Source organism: Acanthochromis polyacanthus, chromosome 5 (genome assembly GCF_021347895.1).
Source record: "Acanthochromis polyacanthus isolate Apoly-LR-REF ecotype Palm Island chromosome 5, KAUST_Apoly_ChrSc, whole genome shotgun sequence".
Lineage (NCBI taxonomy): Eukaryota > Metazoa > Chordata > Actinopteri > Pomacentridae > Acanthochromis > Acanthochromis polyacanthus.
Genome location: NC_067117.1, coordinates 23,862,199 through 23,883,212, shown reverse-complemented (window position 1 = coordinate 23,883,212; position 21,014 = coordinate 23,862,199). Strand labels below are relative to the sequence as shown.

At 40.4% G+C, this 21,014-nt stretch overlaps 1 protein-coding gene across 4 annotated transcripts; it reads left to right on the top strand.

Annotated features, from left to right (window-relative positions):
- The first annotated feature begins 3,228 nt into the window (after positions 1 to 3,228).
- Positions 3,229 to 21,008, top strand: LOC110948024 (6-phosphofructo-2-kinase/fructose-2,6-bisphosphatase 4). Of its 4 annotated transcripts, none has more exons than XM_022189405.2 (14): positions 3,229 to 3,448; positions 11,464 to 11,580; positions 11,735 to 11,831; positions 11,923 to 11,989; positions 12,091 to 12,165; positions 12,252 to 12,308; positions 12,410 to 12,531; positions 14,120 to 14,327; positions 14,417 to 14,563; positions 14,667 to 14,771; positions 15,467 to 15,596; positions 17,000 to 17,062; positions 17,170 to 17,234; positions 20,074 to 21,008. In XM_022189405.2, the coding sequence occupies exons 1-14, from the start codon at positions 3,400 to 3,402 to the stop codon at positions 20,131 to 20,133; spliced, it is 1,362 nt and encodes a 453-aa protein (XP_022045097.1). In that variant the 5' UTR covers positions 3,229 to 3,399; the 3' UTR covers positions 20,134 to 21,008. The 4 variants fall into 4 exon arrangements, with proteins under 4 accessions (XP_022045097.1, XP_022045089.1, XP_022045082.1 ...); XM_022189397.2 differs by lacking the exon at positions 20,074 to 21,008 and adding an exon at positions 18,512 to 19,265 and having other exon boundaries at positions 3,230 to 3,448; XM_022189390.2 differs by lacking the exon at positions 3,229 to 3,448 and adding an exon at positions 10,120 to 10,443.
- Positions 21,009 to 21,014: the final 6 nt, after the last annotated feature.

Here is a 21,014-nt window from a genome sequence, read left to right as displayed (position 1 = left end):
TCCAGCCGCTGCAGAGAGGCTGACTGCATAATAAGCACACCTGAACCCAACATTTGTCATTCATCAGTCATTCACTGGAGGTGGTGGGATATGCTGTTTTTAGAGGTGGATTCCTAAACTGTTGCTTTATTCTTGTCTTGTAAAGTTGCATTACAAGTCCCAGCCTGTGCAGCAGAGAGCAGAAACAATGCCTCTGATTCATTTATTAAGGCTGCTGTTAATAAGCTATAATCAAATCCAGTATCTCTGGATTAACACATATCTCCTTAATTAAATAAAAAATAGGAGTTGCATCCGTATATGAAATGTCCTAATGAATTTGGTTGTTATTTACATTTATGCTGCGCAGGATAAAAGTTTTATTTCGAGTCAGAAGCACAGATCTGACTGCTATGTTGCACATAAGGCCTGAGGCTGGGGGTGGGGTGGGTGAGGTTGACCACTTTGGCCTTTAGGGAGGAATGCATTAAAGGTCAGAGGAGAGCATTATGACCTTCCAGTGTCTCCCCCCTTTCTCTCATGCAACGACACAGTTGCTCCCATTTCCTTTTCCACAAGTTTCATTGTCTTGTTTAGATCTCGACATGTCGCCGGTGTCATCCTTCCTACAGTCTTTCACGTGTTTGTAGTTGAGGCTGCATTAATCCACAGATGTGCATTTGCAGGCTTTGCTCGACAATCAGTGTCGTTATTATCACAAGCTGCGAGTGAGGGTGCCATTACTGCCACTGAAATAGCCTCAAGTCCTCACAGGCAGGTCACATGGTGCTTATTTTATCTCCAGAGGGTCTCCGTGCTGCAGCTCACAGCATGTTAATGTCTCCTCTGGCTGACAAAGTTTACTCAACGTCATAGCATTATATGATAATCAGCAGTGAATTTCTTACTTAATACATGCACGTACTTTGAATCCATCTTTATTTTTTATGCTTTTGTATTACAGATTTGGATAAGTTGACTGTGTTGGGTTTTTTTGACACAGGTAGTAACTGAAAATTTAAAAAAGAAGTACAAAAATGCAAAATGTTTCTTTCCCTAGAACCATAGAAATCTTCTCACAGAGTCTTCCTGCCTCCATCACAGTTTATCTATCAATCATTCAATCAATCAATCAGACTTTATTAGAATAACACTCTTAAAACAGAATATAAACCATCCAAAGCCCTACATAAATGAAGAACTCAACATGAACACAGACTAAAGATCTGAAGAAACACTATCATTTTAAAAAAATGTAATCAGAAAATACCAAAAGCAACATAAGACATTAATTCTGAATAATAGAAAAGTGTTTAAAAGAAAATGGCAGATTTTAAAAACAGCCGAAATGTATAAATGAATATCAAATATAGAAATAATCCATTAAAAGCCAGATTAAAGAGGTAATTATTCAGTCTGTGTGTAAAAATATTAATGCTTTTATGTCTTCAGGATCCTGTTCCAGACATGTCGATCATAATACAACAACAACAAAAAGACTTAAGGTTTAATTAAAAGACCAGAGGGTTCGGCAGTGTTCTAATAATGAAAGCAAATCCAATAAATAGGATTAATAGGAGTAAGACTATTAAGAAAGTTTTACAATAATCAAAATATTTTAAAATCACTTCTAAAGCAGACAGGTAGCCAGTGGAGAGACTTTAAAACTGTGTATGGTAATGTGTGTTCTCCTGGTCTTAAACGCACTCTGACTTGAGATATATTCTTCTACAGGAGACCAGACAGCATTACAATAGTCAGTCCTGCAGATAATTACAGTGTGCAGTAGTGTATTTGTACTGCTGACAAAATGGTGCACTTTGGGAATGTTCTTTAAATGATAAAATGTATTTGTAATTATAATTCTATGGTGTGAAGTGCAAAACTGAAATCTTTTTCACTCCACGCGGGTTAAGTGTTAGTACTGTGGCGTCACTTGAAGTTTCTTTTTGTGAGATTCAGTTTTGTTCTGACTGAGCAGAAAATACTCGACTTTCCATAACTCGATGTGTAAAATTTCCTGGTCATCAGGAAACACAGTAATGAATAACTGTGTGTCATCAGCATAACTACGGAAACCGATGCTGTACTTCCTGGCAAGTGGCAGCACGAAAAGTTCAAGAAGTGTAAGGCCTTAAACAGACTCTGAGGTATATTTAGTGGATTTTCTTCCATCCTTCCTTTGATTCTCAGAAAACTTCTCAGATTTGTTGGGAATGTTTTTTTGAAATACACACAGGTGGTCTCTGTCCAACATTTTTTAAAAAATCAGCTTTTTAAATCAAGAACAGTAAAAGGATGTACATTTGTGCAGTGAAATTCAAATTTTAAATGGTTACAGTGAATGAATCTGTTGAGATTTGCTTTCAGATTGATGTTATTGACTTTCTGCTGTTTATCAGTGTGTCACAGATCCTAATTATTAATCTAATTTAAAAATGCCCCATCATAAGCAGAAGTTATGCATGAAAACCCAACTTAAGTGAAAGAAAGAAACACTTGCAGCAAAATGTAATTAAAATTTTGAAATAAAAGTGCTGGTTTGGTCCCTCTGACTGACATTATTAGAAACGATCATTACATTAACAATAGTGAAGTATCCGTGTGTCTGCAGCCTGTTAATGCTGGAACTAGTTTGAACCACTTTACAAACAGTTTTGTAAACAGTGACTCAGGATATATCTGAGGGCTGTTCACATGATTAATGATAGAGGAAAGAAGAAAAAAAACCCAGATTTGCGACATTTTTTTGTCTAATCTTTGATTTCATTACGATACTCTCTCATTTAAGCAATAATTAAAATGAAAACACATGCAAAGTTTGTGATACCAAATAACTTATGGAAAATTCCAAAGTGTGGTGGCTACTTCTTATAGTCAGCGCAGAAAAACAAGTTTGTCCAGTTGGACTGTTCCTGGCAAACTTCTTAGCTCTTCCTGTTTTATGCCTGTAAAGATCCAGAAAGCTGCATTTAGCGTAAATATGTGACATTTCCAATCAGGTTTGTGTCATTTTTTTGCATCATATAAAGAGTATCCTAGAAGATATGCGCAGACATTACAGCAAATGCAAGAATAAAATGTTGAATATTTGTGACATTATAAAGAAATGGCTATGGACTGTGAGATGTAGTTAAGTGTGTGTGTGCACAGTATCCTGAAGTCCAGCCCAGTGGGAGGCTGGTGAGGGGAAGCTGTCAAAAAAGGTGGGTGGGGTGTAGGAGGGTGCAGAGGGCAGGTAGCCTGCTACTTGATTGCATCCATTTTTTTTCCAGAAGCCTTCCTCCAGACTCCCCCGTATACACACACACACACACTCTCTCTCAGTGGGTGTGTGTTCTCGGAGCATCAGTGCAGGCTGCTGCTGGACGCACGTACTCACCGTCCGCCTCGAGGCTGCGCTCCATCAGACAGACGCCCATGATGAGAGGCTGCTCCAGCCGGGCCAAGCAGAACCAGGACCGAGCGGGTAAGACGATCGGTGGGTTCGGGGGCACTTTCTGGATAGTGCAGCTTTAATCCCGAGGCTGTGTGTGAGAAAAGGGGGCACGTCGAGCAGCTCTCAGAGACGTAAACAAGAGCCGACGTGCTTGTGGCTGCGCTGAGACCTTTACCCTACATAACAAGAAGAGGCGCTTCACAGTCTACAGCTGCTCATTATTCCAACAGAGGATGAGGAAGAGGCAGGGGGGTGATTTTAGGATGCTTTTGCTGGATTTATATTTATAATAAGCAACAATCAGACGTCTGCTGTGTATCATCGGGGCTGCTGTTACTGTAGTTTCCCATCCAGTGATGTTGTTGCAGGTAGTTTTGTGGTTACTGTGCGCTTGTGGATGCAATGAATGACATTCAAGTAAACGCCGATTTGCGAGCTGAAACGATCTCCCAGCGGGCTGATTTACTGTCCAGTGTAACGCTAACACAGGCTGCTATATTGGGAAATGACTTGTCTCTGCTGTAGTTCAGACTGCAATCAGAGCTGCTGAGAAAGAGGAGGAGGAGGAGGAGCTCAGGGCTGCTTCCTGTTCATGTTGGGCTTGTGTGTGTGTAAAAGTCCTCATTTGAACCTCCTTGGAAAATGTCAGATTTTCTTCATATAAAGCAGCAAAAGTGGGGGAAACATTAGGATCCTTTACTGAAGCAATGCAGCAATGTGAAAATACTCTATTACAAGTAAAAGTCCAGCTTCTTGAGGAGAGCAACCAGTCAAAATGCGATTTGAGTCCCTCTGATTGGTATATTACTATACATGACATCTTTACGTTATTAATAGTGGAGTATACTTTATATGGATCATTCCACTTCAATTCTGAGTTCACACCTAAACATCTTCTATTTGATTTTTTTTTTAAGTGTTGACTATTGATTGCTATTGATAAATTCTAACGCCAGTGTAAAATCTGGGGTTATCAGTAGGACTAGTTTTTGAGTTGAACATTCTTAGAGGAGTGGGGTCGTGACAATTTTTGCACCTTTTCTTTGCATCATATCTGTGGAGCATGTTTGAAGTGGCATAGCTTCAGAAATGCTGTAGGTAGAGTCCTGGGATTTTGAAGGCTTGATGACATGTACATCTGATATTCAATGGCACAGCCCTGCTTTGACAGAATACTACAAATCAGTTGAGTGACTGGTCAAATATTGTCCATGTTTATCTATAGTTCGATATACCACCAGCTATAAAACCTTTATTTTTCACCTTAAGATGTGGATTTGATCCCCTGTGACTGGCATTAGGTGAATTGAAGCAGAATAACCCATATACAGGTTTTTATACAGGGATAGAAGAAAAATCTGAGGACTCCAAACATGGTTGTTGAAAAGGGAAAGAAAAAAAAGGTCTGATGCACATATCTGTTGTGGTTTTTCTCTAATTGTCAGTAAGACGTTGCATCATTTATTATAATTAAACCATGTAAGCAGTTTGGAGGAATTAAATTCATATTTTACTCCAAGGAGAGAAATGAAATAGTGGAGCTGTTGACAACTCAGACATCTGAAATATGACTGACTACACACTGCTTTTTGGAAGAAGCCAAAAAGGTTGTAAACTGCTGGTTTAATCTTTTACAGTCCACCCTGTGTTGTTTTGCACATTAATGCAGTGAAATTGCATTTTTTGAACAATGACCATGAGGCAGTTTAATGTTATTGACTCTGCTCTGTTTATTAGTGTCAGTAATTCCAATTATCTAATTTTCCAATCCAATCTCATTTAAAAAATGTCCCATAAGCAAAAGCATGCTACACAAGCAGCAAAATGTAGTTAAACTAAATAAAAGTACTGCTTCGGTTCTTCTATACTATATATGAGCTTCCTAAATGATTAATATTGAAGCATCAGTGTGTCAGCAGATTGTTACTGTTGGAACTAGTTGAACTATAACAATACAGTGCTTTCTAAAAGCTTGATATCTTATCCATTGTGTTTAATCTTTAACCTAAAAGTAAGTAAAGCTGTCTGATAAACGTTGTGGAGTAGAAAGTACAATATTTCCCTTTATTATGTAGTGGAGTGGAAGAAGGAGGCATAAAATGGAAATATATACGTCGAGTTCAAACACTCCAAAACTGGACTTAAATATGGTACTAAAAAGTACTTTTTTAAACTGCAAAATAGATCTGAAGCTCTGTCTAGCAGTGTAATCACATACGCTGCACAGATTCTATGCATACACTTTCAATTGGCCTCCCAAAATAAACATTGTCCAACCAACTTTTATCCAGAAGGTGTGCCTCGGTTTGTGCTACAAGCAAAATTCTACATCGTGTTTACTTTGCCCAGCTGAAACTCTAAAAATGTATTCTTAGCATGAGTTACTGTGCCATTTCTTTGTGGACCTGATGAACCTGACATATATTATCGTCTACAAGCAGTCAGGGAATTTGAGAGAGTGTAGGAGCCATTTAATTAGAAGACCTCCATCTCCGCTATATTTAGGTCACAGGGCCTGTTGCTCCAGCACCAAGACTGTCTCTAAGCTTAATATAATCAGTACACCACATAATACACAAACAGATGAACAGATAGGCCTACTAACCTGAAAACCTTTCTCTGTTAAGTGTACCTGTGTGCTTTAATTCAGCCCAGTAGCGCAACTCTGCAAAAGTTTGTAAAGCTTTTTTAGTTGTTGCTCACATAGTCTTGTTCTTTTCTGGATTTATCTCTGTGCTCATCTGTGTTGTACTTGACTGCATTATAGCAAAAGGTGTCCTGTTCAGCTGAGGTGGACAAAATATCATAAACACCTCATAAACACACAAATGAGCTCTGACCCCTTACTAACAGCAAAATATGATTATAGCCATTACATTCATAGAAAATGTAATTTAAGCCTGCCTCAAACACACATACAGATTTGGAGAGTAATGCTGCCATCTTATGGACATAGTGTGCTAACGAGTGAAGAGTCAGTATAAGACATGTTGGTATTCCCTTTAAATTCTGAACCAAACAGCAGATAATTAAACTTAATGATTAACATTTTTACAGCACATAGTTTCTCAGTGTGTGACCTATACTATTAATTTTTCATTTTTCATGGTCAGAAACTGGACTTGACTGCACAGAATTTGGCTTTTTTTCAATTCAGTATTGAGTTTTATTCATCATGCCTCTTAATGAGAATATGAAGAATAGAGAAAACAGGCAAGAAAAGTAGCTGCAGCCGTCTTTTTCCCGTCCTCGGTGATTAATCACCTTCATGCTTGAATCAAACTAAAAAATGGAAATGCATCACAGGGTGTACTGCAAATAGAGAGTCACAGAATTCCACAGATCATGGGTTCAGCCATGTCTTATCAAACTCATCCTGCTTCCCCTGCAGTTCTCACCCTGGTTTGACTAGTCATTGCAGGAAAAAGCACTGATAAACATTAACAAAGGCTTCAGTCTAGTTTCTGAGCCTGATAAACAGAAGACAGCGACTCTGTGGACGGTTATCCGGCTGATGTTCAGCTGCTTGGCTCTGTCAGACTTGTTGTGGCCAGCATGAAGGAGAGCAGATATCTCAACTCTTTTGACTTCCATCTTGATACAACTTCACCGGAGAAACAAATTGCATTAAGGACACCTGCCTAAAAGAGAGAACTTTCAGTTTATTTAATGGAATTTTTCACTCCGACATGTAAACGTCTCTAAAGATCATGAAACCGTGTAACAGAACTTTTGCAAAGCCCGGTACAGTCAACCACTTTACCAAGATTGCATCAAGAATAACAGCCTTTAGGCAGTGTGGTTTCCTAAATGCCCCGCACACTCACACCGGTCCTTTAAATAATTCTTCCTGGTTTGATCTCTGCTCAGATTGAAACTGGGTGGAGCACAGATGGAAATATACACCGATCAGCCACAACATTATGACCACTGCCAGGTGAAGTGAATAACATCGATCATCTTGTTATAATGCAACGTTTTGCTGGGAATGTTGACATGTAACACCCACCTAAACATTGCAGATTAAGCAACCAAATTCAGTAAAACTTAATTACTGAAAAACGTTCTTTACACTTTGTCACTTTGTTAAGAGTAGATAAGATCATTTACAACACCAGCGTGGATGCATGCAGGGCCTCTAAAACACCATTTCTAGGCTATTGTTTAGAACAATGCACACCTGACTGTTTAAATGACAACATAAAAAAGAAAAAAAACAAGAACTCAACTTTAGCACACTAACTACTTGGTAGGAAGATTTCCTCATCAGTAATCTGCTGTGTGCGCTTGAAATAATAGGATTTGATGTGCTAACACATATTGTTAGCACATCATATTTTTGGCTGCACGTATAATATCTACAGGCCATTTAGATCACTATGGGTAAATATTGGCCTCAAATTGGCAAAAATATTAATTTTCAAGTGATATTTCCAAGCTTACGGTGGCTATAATTCATATTTTTCGATAAATAGTAAATAAGAGAACCATTCAGTGTTTACAGCCTGCAAATTCATTTTCATTTCTTTCAGCAGGCTTTTTGTGAAGTAAAAAGCTCTAAAAAACTAACTCTTTGCTTCATTATAAGCACCATATGCCAGACAGACAAAGTTACACCACTTTGTTATAAAAATAGTGGAGAATTTAGCAGCTAAGTGAACTTCATGTTAATCATACTGACATACGCACAACTCCTCATCAGTATTAATGATAATCCAAGCCTATCGCATGAGTAAATAAGGGTTAAAATATCCAGTACTGCTTTAAATGTTTGGTTGCTATAGAAAGAGGCGTTTATTTACTGCATCCATAAGATAAGATAAACTTTGTTGATCCCTCAATGAGGAACTTTACATGTTACAGCAGTTAGATACAGATCAGGCATGGAAGAAGCAAAAGTACAAGAAGGTTAAAATGAAACAATAAAGGAAGGGAGCTGGGTGGAGCTGTACCAGAATCTCACAAACCAGACAACACCTGGGAAATCTCACCCCAGACACGACTACATTCAACCTGGACTACCACCTTAGTCACACACAAGTTTGTTAACTGACAATACAGAAGTGGTTCCAATCAAAAGAAAGTACATTTATTGAACAATTGATTGGTGGCCTGTAAATAAAGAAATTCAAATCTATTAAAATACACAAACAGATCTATTACGATAATTCATTTCTCTTAAAAAGAAGCATTTCTTGTACAATAAAATGAGCAAAGGGAGGGGAAAATTGACAGAAGCCTGCAGCGGGAAGGTAGCAAATTACCTAACAGTGTTCTAAACTACCAACTCAAAGCAATTAACAACCTCTACAAATAAGTATAAGACTTGGTGCCCCAAAGCTCTACAGTAGAGTGCCTACCACCACTAGTTGCAACCAGCTCTACTAGAGGGGGATAATCACAATTACAGCTCCAACATAAATGTAAGAATAACCACCAAAAAACAAACAAACAGTAATCTCAATCTAAAATACAAAACAAAGGCTAACAAAGCAGAGCTAAGGCAGAACTGACTTGCAGACTTGAGGGGTATCGGCAACAGATACATTTTGGCAAACCTCAGTTTAACACACACCAAAAGCAAACAGTAAACTGTCAAACAGATGCACCTTAATCACTATGTGCATACTAACGAACAAAACCTTCAAAAACAGTCAAAAATCTTTAAACAAGCCTGACTTCATCACCTACCCCAGAGGTGCCCATGTGGCAAACAGGTAGTAGAGTCAAAAGGTAGCCATGACGGAACAGGTAATTTTAGTACTCAATGAGGGGCTGGAACATGGGAGGAGTCGACCAATTATATGGTGGTGTGTTCAAGAGCCATCGAGAAATACAGACTTTACCTGAGTGCAAATGTCCCTGCTACAGTTTGGATATGTACAGATACGGCCCAACATTTCTGTTATTGTACTCCAAAACATTACTGAGATTACCTGAAAACGTGTCATTCATAACTTTTTTTCATTAATAAGGGTGACTATAACTGAATTTGTAAAATAGAAATAGGAGTGATTAAATTAGGACATTCTCCGTTTGTGTGGGATTGACTGAGATTGATTAATTTGTCTCCTGCAGTTCAGAATAAGAAGCAGTTTTTTGTCATTATACAGTGCATAATGCAATTGTATGTGACTTCTCTCCTTTTACACAAATAACAGACTGGACATTAATATATAAAAACAAGGAGGTGAACAAGGAAAATGTATAATGCATAAAAACAAGAGTTACATCTGCTGATCTGTTTTCCCTGTATTTTAATGTTATATCACTTTTATTGCCCACTAAGGTCCATCCTTTTAATCAATTTTAATTATTGTTTTCCCGATTTTCAGGTTCATTGTGGGCTGTCTTTTAACTGAGGTAACAAGCTGTTAGCATAGCCTTACCAACTATGAGAGGAGCTATTTCCTGGTTTGCTGTTTGCTTAGTTTTTGAAGTTGCAGCTTGAGAGACATTTCTGAAACCACAGTGACTAAACACAGAGGAAGGAAGCTGCATCAGACGTGAAGTAGATTATTTAATTGATATATAGTCTGCCAATAATTGGTAAAAATGCCAAATATCGGCCACGATAATTGTGCTGGTCGATAATCAATCTATCGTTATTCAGCTGTGATAGGTGAAATCCCACGCTGCTCTGTTTTGTGGATGCGCACTAGACGAGTATTCACGGTAAAACAGGAAACACTTTGCGCCCCGCTGCGGTTATTACGGCCGACCGTTGGCCCCGGTTGTGCGGACAGAGCTGAGGGCACGTGACGGCGGCACAGAGGGAGAGAGAGAGAGAAGCGGCAGCGGGAGAATCTCCATCCCCGCAGAGCCGATGAAACACCGGTCACCTTCGGAGCAGCATCACGGGAAAAGACCCCGTGTTCCCGCTGCGGCCGCCTCCGCCTCACCGCAAGACGGAATGGAGGACAAAGCACCGTCGAATCCGCGGGAACTCACCCAGAACCCCCTAAAGAAGATCTGGATGCCGTGTAAAAATGGCCTGCCCGAAAAACACATTTCCCAGAGAAAGGGTGCGTATGACGACGACGTGGCGACAGGTTCACTAGCATCCTTGTTTAGCAGTTTCATACGTAGATATTTTTAAATTCTGGATATTTTTTGTAGTTGGTACCATCGTGTTTCTCGGAATAAATGCCGCGAGCTTGATGCGCCGCTCCATTAGCGTCATTGTGTTTTGATGCACCCGCTAACGTTACCACAGTCACCAACGGCAGCTACCACAGTTCACCGGGTTCTCTTCATGTCTTGCCCCTGCTGCCATCTGCCTCTCACAGTTACGTAAGGATTCACTCGATCGCCAACCAAGGCAGCTCGCATCGAGGAGAAAGGACTGGCACTAGGGATGTCCCATCTCATTGTCACTTTGTGCTAAGTCAAGCTCCAGTTGTTGGTAAACAGGAATTGTATCCATGCAGTCATGTGAGTGATTTGCTGCTGCATTATAACTGCTGTATAGCCAGTGGCTCCTCATTATGGCGTGACTCAATCAGTAGAGTTGTTTTAAATCATATGTTTTAGGTGGAGTGGCACACTTGGGTGCACAACAGCAATATTCAGATTTCAGTTTGCTCGTGTGCGTGGAAAATTGCCGTATAATGCTCAGTATCTTAAAAACCAATGCATGAAGCAGCACACAGGACAGCTGTCATGCTCCCTGACCCAGTCATCTGTGCACACATCGGCTCCGTGTGGAAACAGCCTGTTTGCTTTCTCCAGATGTCTTAGGGACAAAAATGCATTGTTTCACAACACGTCGGACCACTGTGACCTCTGCTTCCCTGCCACGCTTTCACATTCTCAGGGTGGCGTGACGTGACCTTAACTTTATGACAGATTGCACAGGATTGTAATGAAATCATTGCTGATAAGGTCACATCGAAGTTAATATTAAATCTTTTTATGTTTGTATTATGTAAGGCTGTATTAATTCAGACAGCTGTTGAACAGAACCTTAGGTAAACCAGTAAGACTGGCTGAGCAATTACAACTTGACAATTAAATCAATCCTCCTTGTTTCTGTTTCACTACAGTATGTATGACCAACTGTCCCACTCTGATTGTGACTGTGGGCCTTCCTGCCAGAGGAAAGACCTATATCTCCAAGAAGCTGACCCGCTATCTCAACTGGATCGGAGTGCCCACCAGAGGTACGGCTTCTCATTATCATTGCAGTGAAAAGAGTCTAACAAACTTTAATGAACAGAAACACAGCTGTAGAAACATCAGTTAAAGGAAAATAAAGGCATGAATTCAGTAGGCTGTGTGCAAATATAAAGTCTTTGTGTCCACTGTTTTCCACAGAGTTCAATGTTGGACAGTACAGAAGAGAGTTTGTGAAGATCTACAAGTCCTTTGAATTCTTCCGTCCGGACAACGAGGAGGGGTTAAAGATCAGAAGGTGAGAGTGGTGCTTTGGGCACCAGACTATCTGAACAATTAATTGCCAACAATGTGGCATTTATGGTTGTGTTTATCTGTGATCCTTGCAGACAGTGTGCTTCAGCAGCTCTGAATGACGTACGACAATACCTCACAGAGGAAGGCGGCCAAGTTGCGGTGGGTCAAATGTTAAATTGTGTGTTGGCAGTGATGAGTTGTATCTTTTTTTTTAAATACAGTGTTTGAATACGTTGTTGTTCTCTCTGTGTGTTGTCCAGGTGTTCGATGCCACAAACACTACCAGAGAAAGAAGGGAAACCATCATCCAGTTTGCAGAGCAGAATGGCTTTAAGGTAACTTGCTGGGTCACAGTTCTAAGTGAGTACGCTGCTTTTGTTGACGACCATGTTGAATCTATGTTGTTCCCATCTTCTCGCAGGTGTTCTTTGTGGAGTCTGTGTGTGAAGACCCAGATGTCATACAGGAGAACATAGTGGTGAGTGGCTGTGTTTGTCTGATATTTTGTTTTTCCTTCACAAAATCAGACACAAACCTCTGGCCGTGTTGTGCTGACACCTCTGCTGTCGCTGTGTTTAGCAAGTGAAGCTGGGCAGCCCCGACTACACCAACTGTAACACAGAAGAAGCAGTGGAAGATTTCATGAAGAGGATCAAGTGTTATGAAAACTCCTATGAGACGCTGGATGAAGTTCTGGACAGGTGAGGTGGAAGCTGGTCTGGAGGAGGTGTTCCATTTGATGTTCCAGCTGTGCAAAAATACGGCCATTATCAGCTTAGAAGAACATTCTGGTGCTTAAACCTCTATGGATTTGGCAGTCATTTAGTGTTTCATGAAAAATCTAATCAGCATTAACTCTCACATATTATGAATAAAAAAATGCTCACAGCTGTATGATTGATGAAGGAAAATAGTTCTAAAATCACTGTTTATTTCACTGTCAGTCTGAGTAGGAATGAATTTGTTTTGGTTTTGCTCATGTTTACAGAGGAGTTATTTTTTAAGAAGCCTCTCTTAAACAGTTTGAAACGCATAAAGATAATAATTTTGTATCCTGTTTTGTCCACTAAAGCATTCAGCAGTTGAGTTGAATCTATGAACATTCAAATATTTGCATTGTCAGTAATTCCTAAACTCAATATTTCTCCTGCTTCAGCTAGAAGTTGACACTCTGTGGAGGCTGGAGGCTACATCACACTGATACACAGTATCTCACAAAAGTCAGTACGTCCTTCACATTTCTGCAAATATTTGATTATAGCTTTTCATGGGACAACGCTGAAGAAATGACACTTTGATACAATGCAAACTAGTTGGTGTTCTGCTTGAATGACCGTGTAAATTTACTGTCCCCTCAAAGTAGCTCAACACACACAGCCATTAATGTCTAAAGTGCTAAACCGGCACATGTCCACACTGGTGTCATGTGACTCATTAGTGTTGCACGGTGAATGGGGAGCAGGTGTAGTAATTGTAGTATTATTAATAGTAGTATTTGGTGTTCTTGCTCTCACATTGGACACTGGAGGTTCAACATGACACCTCATGGCAAAGAACTCTCTCAGGATCTGAAAAAAAAAGAAAAAAGAATCGTTGCTGTACATGGCCTAGGCCACAAGAAGTTTGCCAACATCCTGAAACTGAGCTGCAACACGGTGGCCGAGACCATACAGCGGTTTAACAGGGCAGGTTCCACTCAGAACAGGCCTCGCCACGGTCGACCAAAGAAGTTGAGTGCACATGCTCAGCGTCATATCCAAGAGGCTGGCTTTGAAAAATAGACGCGAGTGGTGCCAGCATTGCTTCAGAGGTTGATGGGGTGGGGGGGTCAGCCTGACAGTGCTCAGACCATACACCACCCACTGCATCAAATTGGTCTACATGGCTGTTGTCCCAGAAGGAAGCGTCTTCTGAAGATGACACAAGAAAGCCCGCAAACAGTTTGCTTAAGTCAGGCAGACTGATGTTTTGTTGCCAGCTGTTTAAACATTAATGGCTGTGTTGTTATTTTTAGATGGACAGTGCATTTATGTTGTCATGCAAGATGAACACCAACTGCTTTCTGTTGTATCAAAGTGTCTTTTTGTCAGTGTTGCCCCATGAAAAGATAGAACTAAATATTTGCAGAAATGTGAAGGGTGTACTGACGTTTGTGAGATGCCGTATATTTGCAAATTGGCTTCCATACTTGGGATACCATAAATTAATGCTTGTATGTTTTAAACATCTTGCTCTTTCTGACGTATGAGGAAGGAACAGGGCATTAATAGAGTTTTTGTCTCCTCTTAGGGATCTTTCCTACATTAAAATCATGGATGTGGGTCAGCGGTACTTGGTCAATAGAGTGTTGGACCACATCCAGAGTCGGATAGTATATTACCTGATGAACATCCACATCACGCCGCGCTCGATCTACCTGTGCCGCCACGGAGAGAGCGAGCTCAACGTCAAGGGTCGAATTGGGGGAGACTCAGGCCTCACACCGAGGGGCAAAGAGGTACAGCAAACATTAGGATATAAGAGATGTGCCAGCAGAACGATTATCTTTTTCCTGACACTAAACACTCATGTATCCTCTCTGTGCAGTTTGCCAAGAAGCTGAGTCAGTTCATTCAGGCGCAGAGCATTAGTGACCTGAAGGTTTGGACGAGTCAGATGAAGAGGACCATCCAGACGGCTGAGGCTCTCAGCGTGCCTTATGAACAGTGGAAGGTCCTGAACGAGATCGACGCTGTAAGTTCAGCTCTCTTTGCTTACAAGCACTTGAGTTTACTACTTCTTTGTGCAGTGCTCATAGTGTTTGACCTATGTGTGTGTGTGTGTTGTATCATTTTAGGGTGTGTGTGAGGAAATGATGTACGAAGAGATCCAGGACCACTACCCTCTGGAATTTGCCTTACGAGACCAAGACAAATACCGCTATCGATACCCGAAAGGAGAGGTCAGTGGCTACATTTTTCTGTAGGTGTTGTCTGGTGAAATATTCTTAAAATACTTTTCTGTTTAAGGGCAGTGTGTCTCAGAATTGGAAAAATGTCCTGATGCAGATCAGATTCTCCTTTGTGAGCATATTAACACGCTCTCTTTCTCCCATTCTGCTCACGCACACAAGCACAAACACACTATTGAACTACATCCAGATGGCTACTCGCCACTTACACTCTGCTAATGAGCCTCAAGCTTGGGAGAGCAGCTTCTTGGACAGATTTGGCTAAAACACTAGATTGCAGTAAACAAAGACTTCACATTAGTCCGTAAGCATCCGTGATAGAGAGTGTGTGCCAAATATGTGGGGTCGGGTCGTAAACTGTCTGCCTGAATGCCCGCTGGTCTGTTCTCACCTTTAGTCCATCTCATTACCTTTCCATTAATCTCACACAGGAAGATGGATATGGGCATTAGTTAGCTGCCCATGTGGACGGTGCTGATGGAGCACTTTAGGGTGTGTTGTTAAAGTCAGGGTTTGTCTAGACAGCCTATGAGAATTTTTCCACTTGCTAAAATGTCAGTTTATCTGAGAACTGAAGTGAGCGGCATGTGTGAAGAAAATGGATTCAGTGAACATTTGAATTTACTGTTTCTTATTGTTCTGCTTTGCATCAGTTTGATTTTTGTTCAATGTCTTGTTGTTCTCAGTCCTATGAAGACCTGGTGCAGCGGCTGGAGCCGGTCATCATGGAGCTGGAAAGGCAGGAGAACGTGCTGGTCATCTGCCACCAGGCTGTCATGCGCTGCCTCTTGGCCTACTTTCTGGATAAGACAGCAGGTCAGTCTTCTACCTGAACCTCAGGAGTCCTGTGGGGAGGCAGCGTTTTGGAGAATGTCACTGAAATATATATTTTTTATTATTTTAAAAAGTCACTAACTTCACAGGGGATTCACTATTAATGTAAGCTGCAAGCCACAGACCAGAAATAAAACAGACATGCACACTCAGCTGGGCACATATATTCTCAGTATCCCTTTTACTTCTAATGAAGCTTGTCCAGTTTTTACTTTTGTCCATGGACACATTCTTGGTTTCCCAGAAGAATCACTGATGTACTGTTTGGAAACTGAAGCATATCGTGTGTTTATCATTATATTCAATACATTCTCACACTACCAGACTGTGAACTGTTTTCACCTCTGTGCACTGTTGGTAATCACCCTGATCAGCATGTATGCATGATCCTTGTCAGAAACATGAGATCACGTCCTGATTCAGGGCTGGGTGTGTTCACAGCTTGTTCTGGTAGAATACTAAATAAAAAGTTTTGTTCATTGTAAAGCTGTGACATACTTTTATAGAGCCAAAATGAAAATGTGTGCTTCCCTCCTGGCTGACAGACCCAATTTCTATGTTGCAGACCAGAGCACTGTAGCAAAAATAGAAGAGCTGTCGTCAGAAAACCTTAGTTGACTGTACCAACAGTTTGGCCAATCGACTGGTGGCACAAAAAATCTCTAGAATGACTAAATGAGTCACTAAAAGCACTTTGCCAGCTGGCCTTGCTTTGTAGTGGAATGACAACAGCAGGAGCCGAGTAGGAGTATTTAATATATTAATGCAGAAAAGTCAGCCTGCTGTTTTTAGGTGATGTGCCATGTTGGTCGTTGAGCTGTGATATACGAACTGCTGTTTGAAACGCTGTCTGTCCATTTTAACAAAATGCAGCCACACTGACGACTTCTTTGACATGATGTCAAGTAGTTTGGAAAACTCTGAGTAAACGTTCCGTACGCGGTAAATAAGTCAGACCTACCAGTCTCCATGAGGATGGGCCGGCTCAGGGTTGTGGCAATGAGGGGATATTCACAAGTAGTCTGTTTCTTCTGCTGCCAAAAATAATGGATTCATCCTGGCAGGCTGCTGATGTCGCACTTTTCTCCTTACAAAAATGAAAACCACAGATTATCAGACCAATGACTATTTGGTCATGTGACAGAATTGGAGACTATGGCCCCGAAATATATTCAGATTTAATTTTACTTTACATATTTCAATGTTTTTAAATGATACAGTGTAGTTTTTAGGCAGAGCTTTACATGGTACTGGCTGCAAAATACACAGCAGTAATGGCTCAATTACAGATAACAGAAATCTTCATGGAACAGTGTATCGAAATTGATGTTTCCTGCTCCTTCTGGCAGTTTTATCTAAAATATACTGATATTTTGTCCATACAGAGGAGCTGCCATATCTGAAGTGCCCGCTGCACACTGTGCTGAAGCTAACACCGGTGGCCTACGGTAGGACTGCTTATTAACTTGTAATGCACAAAATGCATCTACATGTTCCAAAACATAATAAAACTGCTAACCTGAGCTAATGAAACAAACCCTGTGTGTACATTTAGGCTGTAAAGTGGAGTCCATCAGCCTAAATGTGGATGCAGTCAACACACACAGAGAAAGACCCGAGGTGGGTATAAAAACACACACAGCAACAACTGACCCACTTTTTGCAAGGTGATATGGTGGGAAAGAGTCTGGTGTGATGCTTCAGATGCTGAACATCACGGTGTGCAGACATTACAGATTTATTTTCTGCACTTTGCTCTGACGGCCATGTTCTCATAATGAGTGCACAGCAGGCTTTTACATCAGATTATTGTGGATTACAGGTTACCAGAAACAATGGCTAATGCTCTTACAGCTTTTTACTCACACACCCTTTAGGTAAATAAGCCACAGAGTGAACTATGTTCCTGTTCTTTGAGCCTTCTGAACCCCAGGCAATTTTTGGGTGTTTTTTTTTTGCTTCTGTTACTTTTGTGCTTCCTTCTAAATGAAGTCTAGAAACAACCCACCATCATAGCTAGAAGTAGAGATGTCTTTTGTGCAGTATGACAAAATTGTAATACCGTAAATGTAAAAAAACAACAAAATATTGTACTAAAATCATCATGTAGAACATTTTCCAAATGTTCACAGGTTTTACACATACTAGGAAAACACAGGCTCTACATGCTACAGATACTTCCATTTATTTGTTTCCATGTCCTATCTGCTCTGTGTAAACACAGCTGCAGTTGAGCCAGAGAGTCCCAGAATATTTTTTTATGTGGATCTTGGTCACGGTTGTGCTGAGTTATGCAGAACTTTTTTCTTTGAAAAAAATCTGGTTAGAGCAAACGCCTTATTTTTGAAGAATTTTCAAATGACGTGCATATAATGGAACATTTTGATGAAATACTACGATTTCTAGTGGTGATTAAGTTTTCTGATAGACACGTCATATGATTAGTTCAAGGAGCATCAGAAAGCTAAAAATCTGATCATTCTTTCTGTTTTTCAAGGTTGTGGCTCTAATAAATGAGATTTATTTCAAAAGATAACATGCATTTTCAAGTCAGGATTGTTAGAATTAAAAGCTCAAAGTATTTTATTCAGAGGTTTCTAGACGATTATTACCATTAAAAGCCAAGTGTCGGATTTTTTTTGTTGTTTTTGTCTGGTACTTTTTTAAAGATAACCCTAGAAAAGCAAGAACATAGAAATGTGCATGCATGGTTTCATTTCTGCTTGACGTATACAGCTGATAAAGACACTTCTGATAGAGATAAAACCCTCAGCCATGTGAAAAACTAAACTTGATGTTTTTTCCCAAGTCTGTCGCCTCGTCTGTGCACAGTGGATTTCATGTCTCCCCTGTGTTTTGATTCGTCCTCCTCTTTGTCTGTTTTTTTTATTGAACAGAACGTAGACGTGTCGCGGATGTCAGAGGAGGCTTTGCTAACAGTGCCAGCTCACCAATGAGGCAGTGCCCCCCCCACACCCACTGACACCCCTCACTCTCTCACCCTTCATTATGCACACTGAACCCTTCAGACGCACAATGTACCTTCCAAATTCTTTGATTGAATCTCTCTCCACTGTGTCTTTACTTCTGTTTTTCCCTCGACTTTACATTTTAAGACGTGATGATGGTGATAATTGACTGGAATCCAGTTTCTAATTTTCGATTATTAATCCTGTCACGGCCCTTGTGTCGTGCACAATCTCCTATTTTTGGAGAATGAATGAAAAGCAGATGAAGCTGTGTTTTGTTTTTTTTTAAATGATGCTGTGATCCCAACTGTGAAGTCATCAAACTCCAGCACATTTTCTGTTGAAGCATCGATTGCGTGTCGTTCATTTTCTCATTGATTCTGTTGAGCTGATTTAACTTTAACCAGTGTCTCATCACTTCATATTTATGTTGGTACAAGTCAGGAAACTCTGATCTTAGTTTCACTGCACAACAGGAAGAACAATGTTGTGCATTTTCTATATTTTGCACATGAAAATCAACTGTTTAGTTTCTTCAGAAGCTCTTGTAGGATGTCTGGCACTGTCTAATGAAGAAATACAAAAGTACGTTATTTTGTGTTAAACTATGAAGTATAATTGTAGCATTAATAAGAATTAAGTAAACTGTTTACTGTTTCTGAATAAACTCCACTCAACCGTTTCATGTATCCTTCCTACACTCTTTTTGTGCTTCATTTTCAAAAGCTTGGCATGAAAGCTGCCCGATGGTTTAGTAATAGTAGGGAAACGTAAAATGGGAAAAGAAACTGATCTTGATATCTGATGCTACTCGGAGATCCGACAAGACTCGCCGTTTCCTTCGTATTTTCACTTCCTGCAGATCAAATGTCCAGTGCGGTGCCGTCTCTGCTTTTCTCTGCCGAGCAAACTGAAGACTGAGATTTCTCCCGTTCATTCATATGCAAAGACTCCCCTGGGGTGAATAGCAAAAACTGCTGCCATTCATCAGCCAGAACAAAACGCTCACTGTGCCGTACACAGATTTCTGTCTGCTCAGAGTGAAAGTAATTCCACAGTGTGCGCTTGTTATAATACTGGCGCTTTGTTTAAACGTGTAAATGTTGTTGGAAATAAAAATTCTATTTATAAAAAAATGTGAAAAAAAAGCTACAAAGGCTTCGTGTTATGTACATGGTGATCACATATGCTGCCATAAAGGTGGGTCCTATTAGGATGACTGCTTTTTTTAGCAACATCTGGTGGCAAATATTAAGTTTTGCATGTGGAGAAACATGTTTGCTACTCAGTCACACCAGGTCTGGATGATGTGGCTGGAAATTTGTCTGGTTTCTTGGAAAACAGACCTTAAAACTGTGAGATCAACACATTATGGTCTGCTGACGGTGAGGGTCACTGTGGTGTTTTTAATGTGGTAAATACACAGTTGTAAAGCCTTGCTGTGTTTTGACTCTAAATGACGTCTCACACTGCTGCCTTCCTCTTTCCAGAATGTGAATATCCACCGTACGACTGAAGACGCCCTGCAGACCGTCCCTGCTCACCTCTGATAGCTCTGTGGGAGCTGGTGATGCTGAAGTCAGACCTCTTCCTCTCTCCTCCTCTTGTGACGGACGTTTCCTGTCTGCTGTCGCTGGTGACCATCAGGATGATGTGCCTCCTCCTCCTCCTCCTCTTCTGCCACACAAACACACCTCTCGTCTTATCTAACGGATTTTAAAGGGCCTCAACCAGAACACATAAAAGTCTGAGCTTCTGTTTTTGGTCCTGATCACAGCTGGTCCACATTATTTAGGAATCTTTCTCGCACAGAGGGGCGCACGCTTTGCACACAGCAGACTCCTGTGTTACTATATCCAGTGTGGCGTTAGTACTGTAGAATTGACACTGAAGGTTTGTGTTTAGAAGTATTGATCGTGTGACTTCATCACATAATGTGATTTTCTGCTGCAGGTGCAACATGTTACTGTATTGTGCAATCATTGTTTCATGTGAAGGTGTCTTCAGTGAAAACGTGCAATTTGTGGACTACAAACCTACTCAGAATACAAAGCGTACTGTTTTAAATGTGTGCTGGTTAAAGGAACACGTGAACGGACTGAGTCACTATTAAGAAGTTTTCTATGGTGTACAAAGAGTCACTGAAATTTTACAGGACTGGGTAATAATGAATTTGTGTAGCTATGTGGTGCACAGTGCATTTACGGTTTTGTCTACATTGAAAAATTTTATTTAAATGATGATTCTACACACAGATCTTTGATTAAATTAAATCTACTTAAAGCTTTTTGTGAAGAACGTATCTAAGCACAGAAAAGCAAAAAACCATGCAACATTTGCTCAGTTGTTGGCGTTGATGTGGGTCATGGCTTCAAAATGTACGGCCCAGCTCCTCTATAATAAAGATGTTATTTTTCTAAAGCAAGCAGTC